Below are 25,445 nucleotides of genomic sequence, written 5' to 3' on the forward strand. Positions count from 1 at the left end.
AAAATGAGCAATAGCTTATTTGCGAGACAAATAATGCATTATATATTTGTAGCTTTATTTTACCAGGAAGGAACGCGCGTCAACGAGCAATTGCACCTGTTACCAACGAGAGGTTTTTTATTATCTTATCAACATGCGAATCCCATGTAAGGTGTGAAGAAAATGTTACACCTAGTATGGTGTGTTAGTGAACAACTTCAATTTCTTCACCACCACAAATGATCTTTTTTTCTAGACGAAAATTTTTGTTTCTTGCACAAAACGAATTTACTTGAAACCATTTGTCGCATACTACGTTTCTTTGGCCGCATAGAGGGGGGTACAGACCATTGCTTTTCAACACAACGCTCGTGTCCCTTTGAGTGTGTCCAAACTATGTTGCAATTTGTTCGGTGCGACCGAGGTACAAACAAATTGAGCAGTGATTCACTCTCCCCTTCCAAAAAGGTTCAATAATGGTACTTTATTTAAACAAGGAATATTTTCTTTTCTTCTCTAACTTGATTTCTTTTAAAAAATTGTTTTTCAGGATATAACGCAATCCGAGTTATTTCTTCTAGCCATTTCTTCTTGCATACGCCGCATTGTTTGTTCGTGCGCTGCCGCGCTTTGTGCCATGGAGCTATTCATCGCCTGGAGCGTTTGGGCTTGCCTAGTGTCCTGCGCCGCCATCGCAGCCTGCATCTTTTGGATGGTATCTGCATGCATTTTGTTTGTATTGGCCATCTGTTCGCCCATTTGCTTCATGTGGTCGCGGTGCCACTGTGCTTGCTCGGTCATATGCTCGTTCATCGTCGTTAGCGTTTTGTCGAATGTGTTCGTTGTCATCTGCATCTGTTCTTTCATGGCGTCCAGAGTACCCTTTTGCAAAGTGGCTAGTGTCGTGACGAGTTCTCTGGTCTTGTCACCCTCGTATTTCATCAGCTCGGCGGTTCTTTGAGAGTCCATCTGATGCATGGCAAGCATCATCTGCATCCTGAAAGACCAACGCAGCGCATGAAAGGACAGTGCAGTGAGATAAATTTTCTGTAACAAGCAGGCTGTAACAAGAGATTATGTACCGGTGCTATTAGTCAAATGAAAAAAAGATGCCATTTTCAAGCATAATAAACTTTTGACAAAATAGGGTCCAAGTCTTCGAAGCAAGTGCATTCATATTAAACCAAAAACCAAACGCAAATGTGTTGGAGGAAACTGCTGCAAAAATTGCAATCTGACTGATCTGCCGCAGAAGCACCTGCAGTTTCCGAAGGCTACTGTGTGCTTGCTCCTCGCTCCACTTGTTCGTCTTGCTCAGCAAGCTAAAACGCACAAACTCTCCTCTTACCTCTGTGGGATGCTCGCCCTATGGCGTCATGTATATTGAGAATGCTTTAAATGATTGCTGCTTTTAGTTTCACTAAGGTGAGCTTCAACGTGTACTGTCATTAAGATAAACTGTGCAGCGTGTACAAACTATGGGCAAAATAATTTCTACAAAAACCTAGGCCAAGTCTGAGACACTGAAGCTCCATGTTATAATGTTTCACTCCAATACATTTACGAATTAGTGTGTGTCATCAATATCTAACGCTGTTTGCCCGCAACCACCAAAAATGTACAGTGACTTGAAGCCACCTTGGAGTTGGACGTGCGGAACACAGCATAATGCATGGCCAGATAGACAGACTGTTTGACTACACAATTTTTATAAGTTGGCTTTTCGAGTTAGGGGAGCACTTTTTTCCCATTGCTTTTTCAGCGCTGCAGCACATCAGAATTACAACTAAGACGTGGTAACTAGCAGGCTGGTTTACTAGTAGTGGATAATTAACTACCTGGTCCGAATGCTGCCACGGCCTTTTATTACGGGAACCACATCAGGACTAGCCACACTGAAAAAATTATGTGGACGCAAAAGTCACGTTAACAATGGACAGCGTTCCTGCTACTTATTTTTCTGTCTTTGTCAATTCTTTCCCACACACACGTTTGTCGCTGTCAGCGTATCCTTATTCGCGCACACATAATTATACGCCGAGTGAGTGCGCCCTTAAACTTTTTCACCTGCTCGTCCCTCCCTTTCCCAGTTGCGCACTCCTTCCTTGCTTTTTTGTTTTGAATTTTCGTGCCACTGTCGCGCGTCCTTCTTACGTCTTCAGCCTTTCGACCAATTAGATACTTTTGTCATTAACGCGGGAGGAGAAATTGCTTGATGCGAAGTGTCACAGTGGTCAGGTCGAAATTGAAATGTATTTTGCCTGCTGTACCATAACAGCTCCCTGCCACGGAGGCCCCGTTGCTCACAACCCTGTGGGAGGTTGCTTCTTGGCGCGGTGGGCAGGCTGCCAGGACGCCAAGAGGAGACGTTACTTTTCGACACCATCGTCTTGCCGAGCGCTCAGCTAATTTTGTGAGTAACGCGGGGCGCGAAATCACGGTGTGAATGCGAATGGTGTCGGATTAAAAGCGAGAATTTTATCATTCCAGCGGTCTGTACATCCAGGCATGTTGGGAAAGCCGAAACGCCAGAACTAGTGCGCCCATTATAACCTGGCGATGTGAATTTTAGCTGCTGACATAAAGAAGGCTTAACGTAGAGCAAAATGATAAAAACTAACTGAAAAGCACGTCAGCTAAATCATCCAGACTGAAACAGCCAGCACTGTGCTTTAGAAATATCACGTATCTGTCGTTTTGGCCAGTTTTTTTATAAAGGCTATGCTACATGCTCTCCATCTCTGTACGATTTTTTTTATGGCTGTCACGTGTACTTTTTAGCCTAGTTTTTTTCTATTTCCTTCATGTACGGTCAAAGTTTTTACAGCTCCTCCTAGTTCCGTACAATAATTTTGCCTTTGGCGCCTAGCATTTTGTTCAAATGAAATAGATTGTGTAGTGCCCTTTTGATGACATTGGCCCTGCATGCTTTTGTAAAATGGGGTTTTCACTCGTCGTGTACTTACATGTCGGCCGCAGTGATATTTCCCGCAGTGGCGACACTTTGAGCGGCAGCTTCTGTTGTGCACGCGACTGTGCCACTGTAGAGAAAGCAATTAAATGTCACAGGTTAGCTTCGCTAGTGAATAAGCAAGTTTTGTTCTTAGAAGGAATGAGTACTATGAAGTCACGTTTGGTGACAGAAATGCTGCTTTATTTGTCTTTCTTGATCCGGCTCTCTGTTGACCAGGCTTTCAAGCTTTACGGCTGAACTACGTCTCCGCATCGCCAACAGCAATAACTCGGTGTCGTCGTTTTGCGGCACATTGGCGACTTTCCTTTCTTGTAAGTCCCTGGCTACTTCAATCGTTCTTGGGACGCCTTCCTCACGATACGTGGGCGCTAAGAACGTCCCATTATATCTGCTGGTCATAATACGTCACTAGTCGTCGTGGCGCTGCTACAAACTCAAGCTCAAGCGTGTTTACCGGACCGCATTAGTCCTGGATAGTGTGGTATGTGGGCATTTACTTCCCGTGCGCTACACAAGGAGTACGTGGCACGCCGCAGTGGATGGCACCGAGAGGGACAACGCTGTTTTTAAACGGAAATTTTTCAGCCTCTCGTGTTCAACCAGATCATGCTGCTTCAAGCAACGAAATTAGGGGTTTCCAGCAATGGTGGAAGGAAAAGCTGGCAGAAAAAAGCAAACATACAGCAAAAATAAATTATAATGGAACGTTGCCCTGCAATACAGAAAGGCCCATTTAAAGCTGAAATACAATAGAAGCGGGTTACAGGTTTTATCAAGTGGTAACTAATTTGAGGTTTTATTTATTTATTTAGTAATACTACGAGCCTTGGCATGTCCACAGACGAAGTGGATTTACAGGGGCATTCAATATGTATGCCACTTTGTACAGGGTATTAACACATCAGTGTTTACGTAAGTAAACGCATAATACCGCTCAGGTTTTAAAAGACCTAACACAAACTTCCTCCTTGCGACAGAACTGAAAAAAATCCTATTTCAGTGAAAAAGCTAGACACAAAATTGCTATCAACAACATCGCGTGGCAAGAAATTTGAAATCACGATGAACGATGGTAAATGAACAACTTGCGATCTATCTCTCGAGGAGAGAAGGTTCCGAAAGGAATTTATCTAATGCAGGAGGGCCTTGTACTATCTTGGACGACCATAGGCACTGCTAGATATCCATCTTATTTTGTATAGCTTTCGGCCAGGTTATCAACGCGTTTAGCGGGGTGCTCGTCTGCTTTAGCGACGCGTTTGTCTATTTTCTCGAGTTCGCACTCGATGGATTAGCGTCGCCGAAAGGGATAAGCCGTGCGCATTCGTCCAGAATTGTGTAACACATGCGTCGTCTCAAATTTTGAAAGCGCTAATCATTCATTCAGTGTCAGGCCACACGAGCCGCTACGGCACTATTGCAACCGAACACCTCAACGCACGGCATGATCAAGGCAGGCTTAAAGGACGATAGATGACCACAATAATAATTTCTGCTGTCCCCGTCTACCTAGGCGTTGCACCCATCCCCACATGGTCATTTCTGCTATAGCTAGCCGCTCCCGAGTGCAGTACGGATAACAAATTTTGTTTGCATGTTTTCTTCTTTCTAATCGCGCGTAAGACCTTTGTATAGTAGATCATCACACGACATTCGCCAGCGACTGCTAAATAATTTATAGTTGTATTTATTCTGTCATGCTGTTTCCGTTCAGTTTGAACAGGTGAGCGATACTTATAACAACAGAATTCCGCGCATATATCATGAGGCTAAATAACTGCCATATAATTGCTACTGCATCGTTTGAATTCACTTGAACGCTAAAGCAACCCTGCTTCCAGAGCCGGAATCACAACTAACGAAGAAGCAGATTCCCTTGGAGTTTTTTTTTTCATGCTTGACATGGCCTGTAGTGAGTTTCGAAGCCATAGATATCACTCGGATGATGGAAGCGAAACTAAAACAAGACCGAGAAGGCCGTGGGGCGAAATATCACCATCAGCCTGACAGCGCCCACATTGGGCCGATGGCCTCTTCCATATCTGTCCAGCAAATTCTGTGCTATGCCAGCTGCGCTCGCCTTATCACCTCAAACCTCTCTATCTCTGCCGCGCACCTTTCAGCCGCCCACTTGCTAAGCTTGCGTTCTTTTACTATCCAGTCCGCTACTCTTAATTACCATTCATTGTCTTCCATTCGCATTACATGCCCTGCCTGCGCCCATTTGTGACTCTTGATATCGACTACGATGTCATTAACCCGCGTTTGTACCCTCACCTCCTCTGCCCTCTTGCTATCTCTCAGCATTACCCATGTTGTTTTCTTCGCCATAGCTCGCTGCGTTGTCCTCAATTTAAGTTCAACACTTTTCGTTAGCCTCCACGATTCTGGCTTTTAGCGGCACTATCATCATTAGCAGTGCTGCGCCGCCTCGCCTCGGCCCTTAACGCCCGCCCGCGTTGTCCCGGATCAATATCCTCCTCCTCATATTCATGTCTTTGCGGCCGACCTCCATGGCATAACGATATTTTTCAAGAATTACCTGGTGCAGACCTACCCTCAGACCCCGGTGGAGCCTGCCAACATCCCTAAGACTGCAATTTTAACACCGTTTGGCCTCTTCGAGTACGTCCGTATGTCCTTCGACCTGCGGAACGCTTCTCAGACATTCCAACGCTCCATTAACGAGGTAACTCGTGGCCGGCGTTTTGTGTTTGCGTATCTCGATGATCTGATGGTTGCCAGTTCCTCGTCAGACGAACACGCTGAACACCTACGCCTGCTCTTTTCATGCCTCGAAGAGCACGGTCTCGTCATAAATCCGGCCAAGCTCGTTTTTGGCGTCGTCGCCATCAAGTTTCTTGGCCATCACGTCAAAGGGCAGAGAATTCGCCCTTTGGAGAGCAAGGTGTGCGCCATCCGCGACTTTCCTCGCCCCAAGTCTCTTCGCAAGCTTCGCGAGTTCCTCGGCCTCCTGAACTTCTACAGAGTTTCTTGCCCGGCATGGCCCGCATTACCCTGCCCCTCACCGATCTCTTAAAGTCACCGCATGGTCCTCAAAGTCCCCTCGAGTGCATGCCAGCTGCCGAAATTGCCTTCTAAGCCGCCGAGGACACCCTTCCCGACGCTACTCTGCTCATGCACCCGCTGGCCGACGCCCTGTTGCTTCTCATCAAAGACACTTCTCGTGCAGCTGTAGGCGCCGTTCTGCAACAGCTTCAGGGCGACTGCTGGTGCCCGCTGGGTTTCTTCTCCCAGAAGTTCAAGCCCGCAGAAACGCAGTAGAGTACTTTCGGCCGTGAATTGCTGGCTGTCTATCTCGCCATTCGACACTTCCGTCACATCTTGGAAGGAGCCATTTTTAATGTGGTTACGGACCACAACTTTTGCTTTTCGTGTGAATCAGAGCTCATACAATGCACGAGAGATACGGCACCTGAGTTTTATTTCTGAATTTACGGTTGATATAAGACACATCGAAGGTCCCGCGAACAATGCCGCCGATGCGCTCTCCCGTGACGCTGCTCTTGGATCAGGTGCGCACGACTTCGAAGCCCGGATAGCCGCACAGGTGTTAGACAATGAGCTTCAAGACTTTCAGTCCAACCCTGGCTCTCTGACCTTGTCGCCAAAACCCCTGCCGTTGTGCTCGGACACCATCGTGTGCGACGTTTCCAGTTGTTCTCCACGGCCTTTTGTACCCACCGCTTTCGGCCGCCAAGTCTTCGAACAGCTGCACAGCTGCACAGCGCAAGCCATCTCAGCACCCGTGCTACGCAGCGGCTCGTGACGTCTAGGTTCGTGTGTCCAAACGTCAACCGAGATTTGGGTCGCTGGGCTCATGAGAACTTACAATGTCAGCGTGCCAAAACAACGCGCCACACGCCATCCTCCAACCACCCTTTCCGGACCTCTGACTGTCGTTTCTGCCATGTCCACGTCGACATTGTTGGCCCTCTTCCTCCGTCACGAGGTTTCTACTACATACTTACGTGTGTTGACCGCTACAAACGGTGGCCCGAAGCCTTTTCGCTGGCTGATATCACGGCGTCTACAGTGCTGTCGACTTCACTCAGTGGAGATTTCCCGTTTCGGCTGCCCCACTGTAGTGACGACGGATCGTGGCCGCCAGTTTGAGTGCGCCTTGTTTCTCGGCCTGAGAACTTTACTTGGCGTACACCATTTTCACTACTCCGCGTATCATTCCTCCGCGAACGGCATTGTTGAACGCTTGCAGCAACAGATGAAGGCTGCTCTTGTTGCACGCGAAACTCACACCTTTTGGCCCCATTCCCTTCCTTTGGTCCTCCTCAGCCTTCATCAGCCTTTAAAAAAGATCTCCAGTGAACGGCGGCCGAAACGGTTTACGGGAGTACCATCCGTTTGCCAGGCGAGTTCTTCATTCCGGCCCTCACCGAGTACATCTCGCCCCCTACCTACGTTGAAAAACTACGCCTGCTCTTCAGGCGCCTGCAACACGACCCAAAGTCCATCGACACCGCAAGTCTTCGTGGGCAAAGACCTCGCCACGTCCACCCATGTCCTTGTGCGTCATGATGTCATCAAGCCTTCGCTCACCCCTCCCTACGATGGCCCTTACCCCGTCCTGCAGCGGGATGAGAAAACTCTTAAGATGTCCGTCGATGGACGAGACGAAATATTTGCCATCGACCGCGTGAAACCCGCCTTCATCACACACGTTTCTCTTTCAACTCCCACCACGAATTCTCAAGCCCCTCTTCTTCCACTGCCTCGATCGGCGCCGTCAGCAAGCATGTCTCATGGGCGCCCTGCTGTTAATTACCATCCTCCATCCTCTCCGCGGAGGGAGCCCTGTAGTGGCACTATCTTCATCAGCAATGCTGTGCCTCCTCGTCTCGAGAAAAGCGCTCGCGCTGGCTATGTGGGCCCACGCACGGCGTAGAATATATGCAGTTGATTCCAGGCTCCCGGCCTGTTCGCTTCGTACGCATCGCGCTCCAATAATTTGTTGGGGACTAAGTCTCTGTCCCTCTACAGGCTCATAGGCGAGTACCTGTAGTATAAAGCTGTTATGGACTTTTTTCATGAGGGGTATGGGTGAACTGACATTCATGATCATGTGCTCCACCCCATTGTAACTGTGGCTATTTCACTCTCGCGATCCGGACCTGCGGTCACTACCTGCGCTTAGTAGATATATTCCCCTACCAGTTCCAGCGCCTCGATGCCAATCGTAAAAACCTGCTAGCTTCCGAGAGTGTTGAACATTACAATTAATTTCTCCGTATCAATTGTCAGGATCATACTTCTGATCCGCCTGTCTAAATCCTTCATCATGCTTTGCAATTCTTTGCAGCCATGGCGTAGAGTTAGAGCATCTGCCTCGACTGCTTATAGGACAGGGGTTCGAATCCCGGTGACACAAATGTTTTGACCAGATAAATAAAAAATTCGCGTCTCAGTGGAATTGGGTAGATAGGCCTGAGGTACGGCCTGATATAGGTTGTCATAACCGACTATATGCTGCCCATCAGAGCAGGGTATGGATAGCTTAGTGTAGTATTTGGCCACAACCATTTATATGCATATAAACTTTAAGCGAACATCACAAGGTGATGGATGTATGCTAATGGCTAAGGCGTGTGTGTTATAAAGATGAAAACATGGTCAAATAAAACCTGGTGCGGCGCTAGTTGGTCTAATTTGTTCGTTAACATGTTAGCGCAACTTATTGCAAACACGAGGTAGGCAGACAGGACCGCGAGATTTATTTTTTTACTTACAACTTATCTTACAACTAAGCGCGTTGTCATCTCTTCCTCTCTCGTGTTCGTCCTATGTCACGCTAACTTGCATCAGACGTATGCATGCAGCCAAAAATTTAGTGTATAGACTCCTTTCGAACCTCATCACCTTTATTTATAGGTAAGTAAATCTAGCAAGGGGTGCGTTTTATACACTGCCCCTCAATTTGTACAACTAATCTCTAAAAGTACGGCCCATGCATGCCCATGCCTGTGTTTGTTCTCACCGTTGAGGCGATGGTTTTGTGATCTGAGGCTTCACCCAGGAAAGCTACTGGATGAGACACGGCGTCTGTTTGTATCTAGCCCCGTGCGCTTATGAATTCTTTTTATGGTATATGACTACGATTAGGGTGCAAATTCGCTACATATTCGGAATTGATTTCGGCCTGCTTCCGAAAGCGTGATCGGCTGTTTTTTGTCGACAATGGCAACAAAACGCATGGCATGGCATGGGATGCATGGCATCTTGAGGGGTGAGCGATGACACGCTGTAGGTTGGGAGTGAGCGACGGTGCAGGAGTAGGCGGGCAGGCACACTAACACAGCTGGCGTGCGACTTCCTCACGTACAAACTGCTGGATGCGCTGGAGGAGCGACTGTTGGTCCAGAGCACCGTCCCCTGGGAGAGCCAAGCTGGAAAGTGTGGCCTCCTGAAAGCCAGCACGCCGGGTAGAAAGGCGCTGTTTGCGCAGCTCATCGAAGCTTTGGCAGTAGCCGATGAAATCGGAGACAGTCTGGGGATCCTTGGAAGGCATCATCCTCAATGCTTTTCATAATACGCCTGATCTTGTCGGCCTCGCTCAAAGAAGGGTTGACACCTTGTAGAGGTTGACGATATCTTCTATATAACTGGTGAAGTTTTCCCCGGTTTGCTGGGCCCAACTTCGCAAGCGTTGCTCGGCGCGAAGCTTACGCACTGCGGGACGGCCAAAAACTTCTGTCAGACTGGTTTTGAAAGCTGCCCAGTTTGAGATGTCAGCCTCGTGGTTTCGAAACCAAGATTGGCTACGTCGCTCAAATAAAATATAACGTTGTTGGGCTTGACGCTATCGTCCCACTTATTGTATGCGCTTGCGCGATCTAGGAGCCCAACCAATCCTCCACATCCATGTCATCTGTGAAACTGAAGATGACCGGGTCGCGCCGCCGCGCGGCTCCGGAACAGAAGACAGCTGGCAGAAGCGGGGAAGCGCTTTGGGTGACGGTCTGAGGCACCGCAGAGGCGGTAGGCAATGCTCGTTTACGAAGCTCCAGGGCGACGGGATCGCTGGAACCACCACCACTTTTAATAAGGAACGTCCTGCAAAGCACTGCTTCGCGAACAACAGAGGTACATGCAGGTACAGGCCAGAGGTAGCGGTCAGTCCAGGGCACGAACGATGGATGGAGCGTTCGGCGCTTTTCATTGTCTTCCTCGTTAAGCGCCAGCCTCTGAAGATGCCGGAGCCGAAGGCCAGTCTTACAGAAAGTTCAGTATGGAGAGAATTCAGCATGCTTTAAAGAACGTAGGTAGCCTGAAAGCGGTGAAGAGGGAACTAGGCACAGGTAAAAACCAGATGTATGCGTTAAAAGTAATGGAGGGCAATGTCATTGTCAATATGGATAAGATATTTAAAGCAGCCGAAGAGTTCAATACATATCTATACAGTAGCCAATGTAGTCAGATCGTTAATGCAAGAGAGAGTAGCGCACAGCAATGCGTCATCCCGCCAGTAACGAAACAGGAAATAAAAGAAGCCTTAGGGGCAATTCAAAGGGAAAAAGCAGCTGGCGAGGATCAGGTAACAGCAGATCCTTTGAAGAACGGAGTGGAAATTGTGCTAGAAAAACTAGCCACCGTATATACGCATTGCCTTATGACCTCGACCGTACCAGAAGCTTCGAAGAACGCAAACATTATCTTAATTTTATAAGAAAGGAGACGCCAAGGAGTTGAAAAATTACAGACCGATCAGCTTACTGTTCGTTTCCTGCAAGGAATTTACAAAGGTAATCGCTAATGAGTCAGGTCAACCTTAGACTTTTATCAACCAAATGATCATGCTGGCTTCTGTTAAGGATATTCCTCTATAGATCATATTCACACTATCAATCAGGTGATAGAGAAATGCGCAGAATATAATAAACCTCTGTATAGAGCCTTCCTTGATTACGAGGAAGTATTCGACTCAGTGGGATCCTCAGCAGTCATACAGGTACTGCGGAATCAGGGTGTAGAAGAGTCATGTCAAAATACTGAAAGTTATATGTGGCAAATGCACAGTTACCATAGTCCTCCATACAGTTAGCAATAAAATTCCAATAAGGAAGGGCGTCAGGCAAGGAGACATGATCTCGCCAGTGCTATTCACCGCCTGTTTACAGGAGGTATTCTGAGGACTGAATTGGGAATAGTTGGGGATAATAGTTAACGGAGAATACCTAAATAATCTCCGATTCGCTGATGTCGTTGCCTTGCTGAATAACTCAGGAGTTGAATTTGCAAACTATGATCAATCATTCAGACAGGCAGAGCTGAATGGTGGGTTTAAAAATTAACCTGAAGAAAACCAAACTAATGATCAACAGCCTAGCAGGAGAACAGCAGTTCACAATTGCAAGTGAGGTGCTCGAAGTGGTAAAGGAATACGTCTACATATGTCAAGTAGTGACAGCTGATTCAGATCATGATAGGGAAATAACTTGAACAAATTGAATGGGGTGGAACGCATATGGGAGGTTCTCTGAGATCATGAATAGTAGTTTATCAATATCCCGTAAGAGAACAGTGTACAACAGCTGTATCTTATCGGTACTCAACTACGGGGCGGAAACGTGGAGGCTAACGAAAAGGTTTCAGCGCGGTTATCCGGACCCGTAGGCTATCTGTTACGGGTCCAAGTTGGACTTATTTCTGGAAATGTGGCGGAAAGTTTGAAGGATGCTTCACTCCCGCCACCGGGTGGTCCGGTATTGCACTACTTCCGGGATCGGCCTTGTCTTTAGCGCGCCTTCACTATCCTGTCTTCCTATCCCATCTTTAAACTCTCCTTCTATCTGCACGTGGTAGCGATTGTGGATCGGCTTGAGTCAGTGAGCAGGCCTGTGCACTTTCCTTTCTTTCTTCCCGGCAGCAACAGACAGACAGCTTAAGTTAAGGACAATGTAGCGAGCCATGGGAAGAAAAATGATAGGTGTAACGTTAAGAGACCGGAAGCGGGCTGAGTGGGTGAGGAAACAAACTCGGGTTAATGACATCCTAGTCGAAATCAACAGGAAGAAATGGGCTTAGGCAGGGAATGTGATGCGAAGGGAAGATAACGGCTGGTCCGTAAGGGTAACGCAGTGGACTCCAAGAGAAGACAAGCGTACCAGGGGCCGGCAGAAGGTTAGGTGGGCGGATATGATATGGAAGTCTGCAGACATAGGGTGGGTGCTGCTTGCAAAGGGCCGGGTTAATTGGAGAGACGGGGGAGAGGCCTTCGCCCTGCAATGGGTGTAGTAAGGCTGATGATGATTGGCCTATTTGACAATGTTACTAAGTTTGCACCAATATTTTTTACTATCTGCATAACTATATTCTGTTTAATTTTAAGGCCTTCCCAAGAATGGAATATTCACGGCATCTAATAAAGTGCTTAATAACTCGGTCACATCGGCAAACCAATAAAATGATCTTATTCTTAACGCAGGAGTTTATCCCATGCTTTTAATCTGACGGTATGAAAACTGTGAATGGATAGTAGAAGGTCACAGTCTGAATAAAGCACCTAAACTGAAGCGTACAGGTTGTGGCCCTCCAATGAAGTATGAATTACAAGTAGCACGTTCCGGTGGCTTTATTCAGTTCTTTCTAAAAGCAATGTGTACATGTATACGTTCTGCATCTAAGTGTGACTTTTGCTTATCTGATTCTCATGGGTCGTTTTCGCCCTTTTGTTGTAGCTAGAATCTCTACGGTGAATTTACAACGCTAATGCTGTAGAAAAATTGTGCCTTGATTACCCAGCATCAGTTGTTAAGATATGACACTGATTTAACAAGCATTATTAAGGTGGGGATTAACGCTCGCCATGTACTTACAGGTTGGCCATGGTGGCGCCATTTCCCAGGGTGGCCAGACTTTGAATGGGAGCTGCTGGTTTGGACGCGACTGGTCCCCTGGACAGAAAGCAATTAAAGTTCACAGGTTAACTTTGCCAGGGCCCAAGTAAGTTGTGCTTATAGAAGGAATGAGTTACCGTGAAATCGCGGTTAATTAGCAAAGCGCTGTTTTATTTTGGATGTTAAACCTTTAAAAAGAATTTCCTTCCTGTTTAGGTTTGAAAATAATAGTAAATGCGGAGCCATCTCCGAAGAAACTTTTCTTAATTTAAAAATCTTGGAGTGTAAGCGCTGGCTTCACGGGTGACAGGGTCCTGTGGCTTGAGTATTTAAGGACACGGTAGGAACAAAATTGCGTTTGGAGCGTTTTGAAATCTGGCAGAGCATTGAAGGCGCTTTCATGAGGTATATAGATCGATTGGATCATAAATATCTGCCGGCCATCCCGTTTAGGCTTCAACATCCGCGGCCGAGAATGAATGTTTACGTTATGTCTTACGGATACCTTTTCTGGCCAGTTATCAAGGCTCACCTTTTCTGAACCAATGAATGGCTTGCGGACATCAGCTTTTGGACGTCCGCCGGCAGCGAACCTGTCGATGTCCTGCGGATTCACTCTTTGTGGATTATGAATATGTCCCACATAGGCTCGGTCATCCAAGGTGTTTTTTTTTTCCTGAGACAATTTTCATGAGCAGATGTGCTATTATCAGTTTCTTCAAACGTAGGGACACGTTTTGTGAGGATAACTATTTTTTATCTCAATAAAAACTATTATTGTCTGCATTTAAATGTGCCGCAATGTTTCCGCCGCTGTACTTCAGATGGAGAGGGCCATAACTTCCATTCCTGTCACAATCAGACGGATGTTGCACTCTCAGATCCCTACACTGCCCCTTTATGTGAACATGTGCTGCGCAGTGCGCTTTACTGCATGGTTTCTAGAGTGACTGAACTGTTTTCCGCCAGAAAAATGCTTTTCTGGCGTGAGGGAAGCAGACGCAGATGGCCTGTCACCGGTGTTTTCCACACAAGTGCTTCTGGCATCAACGAGAGCACGCCGGAGGGAAACGAAAAAGTAAAATGGCTGCTGCGCACGCACGAAAAAAATGTCTCAAAGAGGCACACAGCCGGCATCTCCGACATACGAGTCATACAACTCGCTAAACCAGTGTTCTCTGCGGCATGAGTTTCAATTGGGGCAATAACTGCTGGTATTGCCACTGCCTGCGAAACTACGGCCAGTGATGTCCGACTGACGCCAGACTAAGATCGATACTTCTGAACTAAATCCACACATTCACTAGAAGAACGATATACGCCTAGAAACGAGCGGCAGAGTCAAGATGTCTGCGGGTCTGACAGATGACTTTAGTCCATAGATGTTTTGAAATGCGGTCAATAAGACAGCAGTGAAGAAAAACATCACTTTTCCTGGCAGCAGAAATCCGGTAGATACAGTCTGATCGAAGGGACGAGATCGTAAGGATCAGAGAGAGAGAGAGAGGGAAACGACTAATAGAAGCTGATTGTGTAAACGGCAATAGTAGATTATTTCAAGTGTTGTGTCCCAGATTTTTTTTTCAATATTTATGAAACAATGATACCCTGCAACTTAAAATGTTTTTATTTCAATATCTCAAACTGCGCCTTCCTCACCTTGCATAGAGCACGCTAAAATTTCATTTAAAAACTTCGCTTATTATCCATCAACCACTACAACATGTTGAAACATGTCAGACCAGAGTATATGAGGAGAAGCGCGTGATTTGAGCGATTAGAGTGTGAGCTGCGTTCTTGTCCTTTCTTTTATTCTCGCACTCCTTGGGCCTTGCAAGGTGATCGGAATAGTTAGAGGCGTAAATAATTAGAAATATCGTGATGTCAAGATTTCAGAGATTGTCTGCCTGCAGAATTGCATCACAGTTCTTTAGAAGTCGTATGCAGGCTAATTCGCCCTCTGGTATTCAAATAATGCCAAAAAATTACTAATTTCAGCCATATTTAAATGTTTGTAGCAACAACAAAATGGTCCAAGAAACGTCTTTTTCCTGGCGTCTGAGAGATGAGAGGGCAGATATTGGGTTCTTCAACGCAGGTCTGATCACCCAAACTGTGGTGACTAGCGGATGTCATACGGGGGTCAAATGCGGTGTGGGACGTTCCGTGGACGTCTCTGAGAAGCCTACATCTTAAGTCTGGCATCTCAAGGAGGTCAAAATGTCCCTCGTTTATGTACGTGGGACGTTCATTTAGCCGCCTCTTTTTTTTTGCACGAGCCATTCAGCAGGGACGTCCCAGTTCGTATACGAGGCGAACTTGGACGCGCATCCGATATCCGTACATCTGGTATCGAGTCGTTGGTACATTCTTAGGATACCGGCGGTCCATTTGGGATGTGAGCCACAGTGCCGGGCTTTACGTCCTTTCCTGCTGTGAGCTGTGGAGCTATGTTCTTGGGCATACAGAGGTGACAAGTTGTCTATTTTGTGTTTGACATTATTTTTATTAGTAACAATATGCCAAAAATTTGAGTAAGATTCGTTGTCCGTAACTGTTGCCGGTTTCGAAGGGGATGGTTTTTTCTAAGTTGGTTTTTTGGGCGATGTCCGGAAAACGCAGCCGGGTTGCCTTCTCTTGCGAAGTTGCGCACGTCTTTCTTGTGCTGTTGAATTCCTTTTTTTAGGCTTCTAGTTTCGTCAATAAAGCTTGCGTTCTAATCAGCGCAAGTCATTTTCTAAAGAATGCCTTGCGCTTTTTTTTTGGTTTGGCTCGGTTTAACGGGATTTAACGTCCCAAAGCGACTCAGGCTATGGGGCCCGCCGTAGTGAAGAGTCCTGGAAATTTCGACCACTTGGGGTTCTTTAACATTCACCTACATCGCACAGTAGACGAGAGTCTAGAATTTCGCCTCCAGTGAAACCGACCGCGGCAGCCCGGATCAAACCCGCGTCTTTCGGGTCAGCAGCCGAGCACCATAGCTTTTTTTGTGTGGACAATCTTTGGGAGCAGGTAGGGAAAGCTCATCCCTGTTCGCAGGCGTGTTCCCCTTTCGTGGCGACCTTTTTCAGGATATGGGGCATGGTTTCGTTGCCGCTTCGGACATAAGGAAGGGTACCGTGCTTCTGTGGTGGGATTGATTGTGGTTGATAGATTTCTCGGCGCGTGGTGTATTCTTTTAGGGCTATGGTGCCACAAATAATTTTTTGCGTTTTTCTTTTCTGGTTCTTTGTTAAACGTGGTACTGAAGGCTGACAGATGAAGTACGTTAACGTATGGGCTACAGACCGTACGCAGACGTAAAAAACCTTGACCTTGACCGTTAAACAAACCTTGACCGTCCCGGACTTCTCTAAAGCTGATGATGTCGCAATATAACATAACCTAGATCTAGGGTAAGATGATTTAACTCGTTATATCTCTCTAGAATTTACGTCTGCAAACAATGCGTGGGAGAGGTTTAAAACTGTGTAGTTTGACTCGATAAAGCGATTTGTTTCCATACGCACTAAAAAAGTCAACAAAAGAAACCCATGAATTACACGAACGATTATTCATAAAAAACGCCTTTTGAAACGTCTCAGGGCTCAACAATCCGCCTCTAAACAGCACGCGAGTCTATTATAGTACTCTCTATGGAGTTGAAAATAGAAATTACCCGAGCCAAGGATCTTTATATGAGTCAAACACTAACTAGTTTTATCAAAACGGCTCCTTTAAAATTTTGGAGATAAGTCGCAAAGCCAAAATCTGACCTAGAATTTTTGATAAGCAAAGATAGAATTGTCACCGATAGGACAGAAATGGCATGCCTCGTGAATGAATACTTTCAATCAATTTTTACTTTGGATGACGGTACTAAGCCCCAAACGGAATCACTTGATATACAACCTTTACGTGAGCTTAAATTAAGTCAGACCGGCATTTTCAATCGTCTAAAACTGGATGAAAAAAAAATCCCCAGGTCCTGATGAAATTCCTAATGCTTTTTAAAGCGATATTCAGAGTGGTGTTCCTTTTATCTCTTAGAAGTTTTCCCAGAATCCCTGGAATCTGGTCAAGTACCTAATGGCTAGAAAGGGGCTAAGGTTATACTAATTCATAAACAAGTCCTCGAAGATGATATCACGAATTACCGACCAATTTCCCTGACCAGCACATGTTGCGCAACGCTGGAGCATATTTTAACTAACCACGTAATGAAATTTGTGGAGGAAAACGGCATTCTGGGGACCAGTCAGCATGGTTTTCGACGAAGGTACACAACATCTACAATTCTCACTGAGCTTATACATGAGATTGGTGAATGTATTGATGGAAGGCGACAAATCGGTATAATTTTTATCGATTTCTGGAAAGCTTTCGATAGAATATCGAATAGAAAGCTGCTTTCTATGGCTTGCTGTGTTGTCCTTAACTTAAGCTGAACTGTTTTCGTTAGCCTTCATGTTTCTGCCCCGTAGGTGAGTACCCGTAAGATGCAGATGTTGTACACTTTTTTCTTGAGGAATATTGGCAACCTGTCATTCATGATTTGAGAGAACTTGCCATATGCGCACGACCCCATTCTTATCCTTCTAGTTATTTCCCTCTAATGATCCGGATCTGCTGTCACTACCTGCCCTAAGTAGACGAATTCCTTTACCACTTTCTTTTAACAAGGGAAGGGAGATGTTCGCATTCAGTTTAAACGATTACTGCGAGTTTTACCAATACCTGATATAACCAATGTAGAGGGCAATTTTTGAACAACGTGCTATGGAAACTTTAGACGTATTATTGGAGCCATGTACAGGCCCCCCTAATTTCTCGTTGCCTTATGAAGCGAACTGCAACAATTTGAGAGCAGAATGTTCAACCCGATATTCGTAATATATTGTCAGGATATTTTAATTCTCCTCCAGTAGACTGGTGAAATTTTTCAGTTAAGAAAGCATGACCCCCAAGGTGAAGCTATGTTGGACGTGGAATTTGCCTTCGACTTAAGCAAATGTTAGAAGAAAATTCCAAATTTCAGGACAATTCTCAATCAATGCTCGACCTCTCTTGTTAGCGCATCAATTACTGCCAAAACAAACTGCCAGATAGTGGATAGAATATTTGGACCACAAAGCTGTACAGCTCACTACTGCAAACACCGCTTTAAATACGAAACCTCAAAATTCATCATATCAAACATTTTCTCGAGGTAGATTATTAGTACTTCGGACTCTTGATCACTAATGACCTCACTTGGGCTAAGCACATTGACTACGTATTGGTTAATGCTCATCGTAAGTTCTTTCTGATGAGAGGTTTCAGCCTTTCTGCTCCTTCTGCCTTACTGCTCGCATACAAAAGCCTAATTCGGCCGATACTACGCTATGCTTGAGTTATTTGGGAACCGTTTTAAATATTTTCCTTCCACGAACAGTAATTTAACAGAATCTCCTAACATATGACCACATTTCAGAATCACCTATGTCGGCATTTCTTTCCAGTATTGATTATTATGTGTATTTCATGGTTATTTTCCAAAATTTTCGAGCTACGTGTTTCTACTTTCTTTTTGTGGTCATTGCCTGTGTTATTATCAACTGTAACACAAATGCTAGAAAGAGTCCAAGACCTTGCATCTGCCCTAGATAAGCAAGGTCAAATTGACATAATTTTTCTTGACTTTGAAAAAGCCTTTGATCGCGTATCCCACAAAAGATACTTCTTAAGCTAAAACCGATCCTTAAGAATGACAAGTTACTCGCGTGTATTGAAGCATATCTTTCTGATAGATACCAGGCCGTCAGCATCGACGAAGTGCTATCCAATTTTTCATCAGTTGAGTCGGGCGTCCCGCAGGACTCAGTTTTGGGGCCGCGGTCTTCATTTACGATATCACTACAGACATACCAGTAAAAATAAAGCTCTTTTCTGATGACTTCATAATCTACCATGCAATATCTACCTCTCACGACCAAGCAACCTTAAACTCATCACTCGCTAAATTACAGGCCTTGTGTTCCACATGACAAATGCCTATTAACACACACAAAAGCAGTTGCAATGACTGTAACTCCAAAGAAAGAATCGCTAACCTTTAGATACCAAATTGTGAACCATTTTCTGGCAACAGTGTCAAGTTTTACGTACCTGGGAATCATAATCACACCTGACCTTAGTTGGAACCAGCACATAAACTATAACAAGGTGATGGTTCGGGCTAGTGGGTATGCGTTATGATCCATAGCGCAGCAACAAAACAGGGGACAAACACAAGCGCTAAACTTCCACTACGGCTTTATTTGGTGCACACATAATTTATACATGAAGTAAAGAACGATACCAGTCATATTAGACCAGATACTTTGTGAACAAAGCTTAAAAATCACATGCAATACATTTCACCGGTTGGCATACTGCTCTGAGGCAAAAATGCCGTATCTTTCTTTGTCAGCGACAATGACGGACTGCTGACGCAGCTTTCAGGTCCAGCTCTTTCGATTGCGGCAGCCTCGATAATTTCCCTTGTTAATCTATCGGCATTTCTGCCTATCACCTCGCATTCTTTAAAACCAGGCTTGCATTTATGAGCACGACTGTGCCGTGCCAAATTGCTGGAACCGCCATCCCTAACTTCCCTATGGTGCTCGCTTAACCGGTCATTAAGGCATCTGCGAGACTGCCCAATGTACGCCTTGCCGCATGAAAGCGGGATACTGTACACTATATCTTCAGTACACTGCACGAAAGGGTTTCTATGCCGAATCGTGCAACTATTCTGAAGCCTGCTGTAGGGACAGGTGGCCTTGCAAATGCGGGACAATTTTTCTGGTGCAGACATATACACCTTCACTCCCACTTTTTTTGCTACCTTCTTGAGGGAGTCTGACAGCTTGTGGATATATGGCACCACCACTACCTTGTTTCCCACTTCGCCATCAGTTCCAGTCTTCTTGGCCTTTTCCTGCTAATGCAATCTCTCAGCAACCGAAACTAATAAGTGTTTGGGGAATCCTGCTGCTCCAAGGCGGTCCACCTGCTTATAAAAACTAATTTTTATCAAGCATGCGCAGGACTTGCTAACTGCACTTGAAAAGCACGTCTTCACGACCTCTCGCTTGACCAGCCTCGTATGCGCAGACGAAAAGGGTAATTGGGGCTTCTCAGCTCTGGGCTCATACATCCAACAAACCTGCTGTCCAGTAACCAATTTTAGGTCAAGAAACCGAATAGTGCCCTCAACCGGAAGCTCATGGGCGATCTTCAGAGAATGCAGACACTCAAAGAAGGTAGAAATAGCGGTAGCGGCTGTTACAGAAACATCTCTATGGCTCTTACGAAGGACCACTAGGTAGCCATCAACATACCTAAACGTCCGAATGACAACAGCAACATCCAGTTTATTTTGCAGTCGCCTGTCTAGATTATCAAGGTAGAGATAGATCACTGAGCGCTGGAGCAATGCACGAGCTGATGCATACTCCATCCTTTTGCAGAAATATCTCCTGATTCCAGCTAACAAAGTCAGGCAGATGCAGATGCAGAGGCAGTCAGGCAGATGCCTTAATGAGCGGTTAAGCGAGCACCATAGGGAAGTTAGGGATGGCGGTTCCAGCAATTTGGCACGGCACTGTCGTGCTCATAAATGCAAGCCTGGTTTTAAAAAATGCGAGGTGATAGGCAGAAATGCCAATAGATTAACAAGAGAAATTATCGAGGCTGCCGCAATCGAAAGAGCTGGACCTGAAAGCTGCGTCAGCAGCCCGTCATTGTCGCTGACAAAGAAAGATATGGCATTTTTAGCCTCGGAGCAGTATGCCAACTGGTGAAATGTATTGCATGTGATTTTTAAGCTTTGTTCACAAAGTATCTTGTCTAATCTGACTGGTATCGTTCTTTACTTCATGTATAAATTCTGCGTGCACCAAATAAAGCTGTAGTGTGTTTGTCCCCTGTTTTGTTTCTGCGCTATGGATCATAACATAAACTTTATTAAAAATAAAGCAATGCAGCGACTGGGATATCTAAGAAGAACCCACGGAACGTCCCCGCCTGAAATAAAACTACTAGCATACAAAACATACATTAGACTGATTTTGGAACACGCAGCCACTGTATGGGACCCCTGCACAAAAACAAACATAGCGATACTAGAAAACGTCCAGCGCAAATCCGCGATGTTTATCTACAAATGCTATAGACGGCGCATGTCCTTTATCAGTCTATTACAGACTGCTAACTTATAAACACTGGAATCACGCCGGTACCGTGAAAGATTAAAGTTTTATTACTTAGTGTACAGTGACAAAACACGAATAAACAAAAAACATACATTCTGCCCGCAAATGCGCGTACAACCCGTTCGTTTCACCGCAAAAAGGCTAAGGACTTCACATGGAAAACCAACGTGTTCAAGAAGTCCTTTTTTCCCAGGACGACACGTAACTGGAATTCACTGGATGCCCAAACTGTTGAACGCTCCACTGCTGATGAGTTCACAGACGCACTCCTGAGTAAAAAAGCAAATGCATTGTAATCTGTCCTGAGCCTGTTCTTGTGCCCCGCATTCACCTTTTACACCCATGATACATTTTTTCCCCGGTCACAATTTAACTCTGTATAAGGAACCGTGCGAATTTTGACGATGGAGACCATCTGTTATCTTGAAGTGCGCTTTATTGTTATATGTACATATTCTGTATGTACATGGCCGGCCACAACTGCCCAAGGACTTGCACAACGACGGCAGTACTTGTAAAATAAATAAATTACATTCTGTTTACTTATCAGTAACGCACCCAGCTAATATCCCCAATAGAGATTGCAGTATCAGCAAATTATAGATAAAAGTGAAATTTTATAACTGCGGTACACATGTTTGCATGGAGTGCGTGGCAGAAGTAAAGGCAGAGTGATATTTTAGGGCTCAACTCGAAACTCTCTTGGTTTTGTCTCATGTATTAGCCCTAACAACTCGCACATACGCGCGCACACAGCAGTATAAGTATCTTGCCTCTCGTCTGTAGTACCTTGAGGGCTTGTCTCGTATGTTTATTACTCAGTAATATCGCCAGACGTTGCTGACTAGAAAATATAACTAGTTTTAAAAGGAATGTTAGTGAGGGTTAGGATGAAGGAGGACCGAAGATGTTAGGCGAGGGAGGGCCAGAAAAATTTTCGAAGTGAGGAAGAGGGAGGCCCGGATAACTTTTCAAATTGAGAGCGAGGGTGTTGGTGGGTCATCGATTCAAAAGTGAGGGTGAGGGAGAAAAAGTAAAAATGAGGGCATTTGCACACCTCTGGTTGCAAAACGCGGTGAGGTCCGTGATAGCGATAAAGCAGTTTCGTGGCAAGGCCGGGAGCGGAGGAAGGCACCCAGAGCCAAACGAGGGTGCCAGATGGGTATGACGCGGCAGGGTCCGAGGAATCCCGACGGTGCTTCTGATTCCACTGGAGCTGTGTAGTGAAAGAGCGGGCAAGTTTCCGGCATTCTTCGGAATACAGGTGAGCTTCGGAAAGTGATGTGGTCTGGGAAGGCTCAGGGCGAGATATAGGGAAAGTGGTGTCCATGGTGGATGTGAGCCCCCACCCACTAACAGAAAGAAAAGAAAAACCCTTGTCGTTGTCTGCGTAGCCGTATTATACGCGTACGCGACGAAACTGAGCACTTAATTGGTCCCAGTTCGAGTGGGCGGTGTCAACATACATAGCGAACATATGACTGAGTGTGTGGTTGAACCGCTCAGTCATGCCGTTGGTTTGAGGGTGATAGGCGCTGGTGTAGCGACGAGCGATTTGGCATTGCTTTAGCAGTGCCTCAACCGCGTCCGAAAAAAGAACACTGCGGCGATCACTCAGCAGTCTTTTCGCGGCGCCGTGGCGAAGAACGAGACTGTGTAGAGTGAAGGAAGCGACATCGTTTGCGGTAGCAGGTATTAGAGCCAAAATTTCGACGTGACGTGTGAGATGGCGAAGGTTCACGATGACCCAGCGGTTGTTAGCCGAAGTGGTTGGAAGCGGGCCATAAATATCAATGGCGACGCGGTGAAAGGTCGCCAAGGGAAATGTAACGGCTGCAAAAGAGCAGCGGCGGGGCGAGGTGTCTTGCGATGTTGGCAAGTGGTGCATGACCGAATGTCCTGACGTATGTAGTGGTACATACCTCGCCAGGAATATCGCAGACGAAAGCCAGCATACGTTTTCAGTACACCGGCATGGCGGCATTGTGGATCTGCGCGGAAAGAGGCGAAGATGGCAGCACGGAGGTGTCGAGGGATCACTAAGACTCACTTCCGCCCGTCGGAGAATTAGTTACGCCGGTATAGGAGGTCATCGCGAACGACGAAATAGCGGCCTTGGCGGCGAAGGGTCCGCGACGAAGAATTCGACGAGGGATTATTCAGAAAGGTGAGCAGCGATGTGAACCAATGATCCTTCAATTGTTCTGAAAGCATATCAGGGACGTCAACAATGAGAAATCGTAGGCACAGACGAAGGCTGAGGCGGAATCGCATGGGAGCGGTGAATGAGAAAGGGCGTCGGCGTTAATGTGCTTTCTGCCGGAGCGATAAATGACCTGAATATCAGACTGCTGGAGGCGTAGCCCAGAGGGCGAGTCGGCAGGAAGGATCTTTGAGAGAGGACAGCTAGCAGAGGGCGTGATGGTCTTTGAGGACAAAGAAGAGCCGTCCGTAAATGTAAGGTCGGAACTTTGAAATCGCCCAAATGATAGCAGGAGATTGTTTTTCATTGACAGAGTAGTTCGATTCTGCATTGGGAGGGCGCGGCTGGCGTAAGCGACAACATATTCTGGCTGCCCAGACTTTAATGGGGCAAAAAATAAACCCAAGCCCGCACCGCTCGCGTCAATGTGAATTTCTGTTGGACAGGTGGGACCAAAAAGACGAAGAATTGGGGGGGGGGGGGGGAGACCAGCAGGCGACGTGAAGTGCTGAACGCGGTATAGAAGGCTGGCGACCAAGACGAGAGTTTCGGGCTGCCGGCAAGAATCTGCGTTAAAGGGGCGATGATACGGGCGAAATTGCGGATGAAGCGGCGAAAATCTGCACATATCCCTATGAAACTTCTTTTAAGGTGGTCGGTTTGGGGAAGTCAGCGACGGCGCGAAGTTTGGCAGAATCAGGAAGAACGCCATCCATAGAGAAGACATGGCCTAGTATTGTCCGCTGCGTAGCACCGAATAATATTTTTTTCAAGTTGAGTTGGAGTCTGGCGTCGGTAAGGCACGTGAGTATGCGCAGAAGGCGGTGCAGATGGGAAGGAAAACCTTTTGAACAAACGACAATGTGATCCAGGTAGCATAGACATGTTTCCCATTTCAGCCCGCTGAGAATATTATCCATCAGTCTCTCAAATGTGGCTGGAGCATTGCAGACGCCGAATGGCATCACATTGAACTCATACAAGCCGTCTGGTGTGCCAAATGTGGTTTTAGGCCGGCCAGCGGCAGCCATCGGGACTTGCCAGTAGCTGGAGCGTAATTCTAGGGATGAAAAATACTCCGCTTCTTGCAGGCATACCAATGCATTGTCGATTCAGGGTCGAAGATAAACATCCTTGCCAGTGATCTTGTTGAGACGGCGCTAGCCCACACAGAACCTGATGTAGCCATTTTTTTTAATCACCAGGACAACAGTAGAGGCCCAAGGGCTGTGGGGGGCTGTACAATGCCGCGCTGAAGCATGTCGTCGGTGTTGTCACGGATGACGCGGCGCTCAGTCGGCGAGACGCGGTACGCTCGCTGGCGCAAGGGGGCGTGCGCACCAGTGTCAATCACGTGAGAGACGGCCAACGCGCAGCCAAAAAAGGGCTGGGAAAGGTCGAAAGATTTGCGGAAATGGTGAAGCTCCAAGATGTGGTCACATAAGGTCGGGAGTGATACTACGATGAAAGATGTCGAAGTAAAGCGGACCGGGCGCAGTCGCACAACATTCGAAGGCAGTAACTGGGGGAGAGGCGCGGGTATCGGAGAACTCGGTAGCAAGAGCAGGGTCCAGTTTTTCAATAGAGCCGAAGCTTTCGCCGCGAACAACAGACGACGGGCAATGAAATGGGCTGGTGACATAGATGGCGCAGCGACCATCTTAAACCGTGAGAATAGCGAAAGGAAGCAGAAGGCGGTGATGGCGGGTGGGGGCTGTGGTGTGTGTGAATAAAACCGGGCTGCTGAGGGAAGAGTCAGGTCTGAGCGGAACGAGGGCAGAAGAGAAGGGAGGTATGTCGGTGTCAGCAGCTACAAGAAGCTTTTCAGAGCGCGCAGGCAGGTCACACAATGAAACGTTACACACTGCAGAAAGCACAAGTTCCGCACGGGCACAATCAATAACTGCGCGGTTGGTTGAGAGGATGTCGCAGCCGAGGATGACATCGCGACAGCAGGCACTCCGCACAAAAACCTCGATGGCATCCCAAGCAGCACAGATCATCGGCCCAATATTGAAACAGGATGATCCTATCCTGGTCCTTTTTAGGGCCAGCTTTGCCAATACAGTTCCAATGTTGGGCCAATTACTTGTGCTGCTTGGGATAGGCGACGTCGTTAATAGAAACGCGAACCGTGCAGGCTGCGACGGGGTGGATGCAGCGACAGGTAGTCGTGCGTTGTGAGAAGTCAGACAGCGGTG

At 46.6% G+C, this 25,445-nt stretch overlaps 1 protein-coding gene across 2 annotated transcripts in view; it reads right to left on the minus strand.

The window, feature by feature from the left end:
• Positions 1–443: 443 nt before the first annotated feature.
• The window catches only part of LOC144132383 (uncharacterized), a 53,633-nt gene continuing 28,631 nt past the window's right edge, over positions 444–25,445 (minus strand). The window contains exons 4-7 of one of the 2 annotated variants that reach the window (XM_077664741.1): positions 13,358–13,429; positions 12,805–12,882; positions 2,946–3,020; positions 444–976 (exon numbers count right to left, since the gene is read on the minus strand). In XM_077664741.1, coding sequence (XP_077520867.1) covers positions 526–976; positions 2,946–3,020; positions 12,805–12,882; positions 13,358–13,429 — 676 coding nt within the window. In that variant the 3' untranslated portion in view covers positions 444–525. The remainder of the gene's footprint in view (positions 977–2,945; positions 3,021–12,804; positions 12,883–13,357; positions 13,430–25,445) is intronic. The other variant, XM_077664742.1, reaches the window with a different exon arrangement.

Source organism: Amblyomma americanum, chromosome 5, assembly GCF_052857255.1.
Source record: "Amblyomma americanum isolate KBUSLIRL-KWMA chromosome 5, ASM5285725v1, whole genome shotgun sequence".
Classification (NCBI taxonomy): domain Eukaryota; kingdom Metazoa; phylum Arthropoda; class Arachnida; order Ixodida; family Ixodidae; genus Amblyomma; species Amblyomma americanum.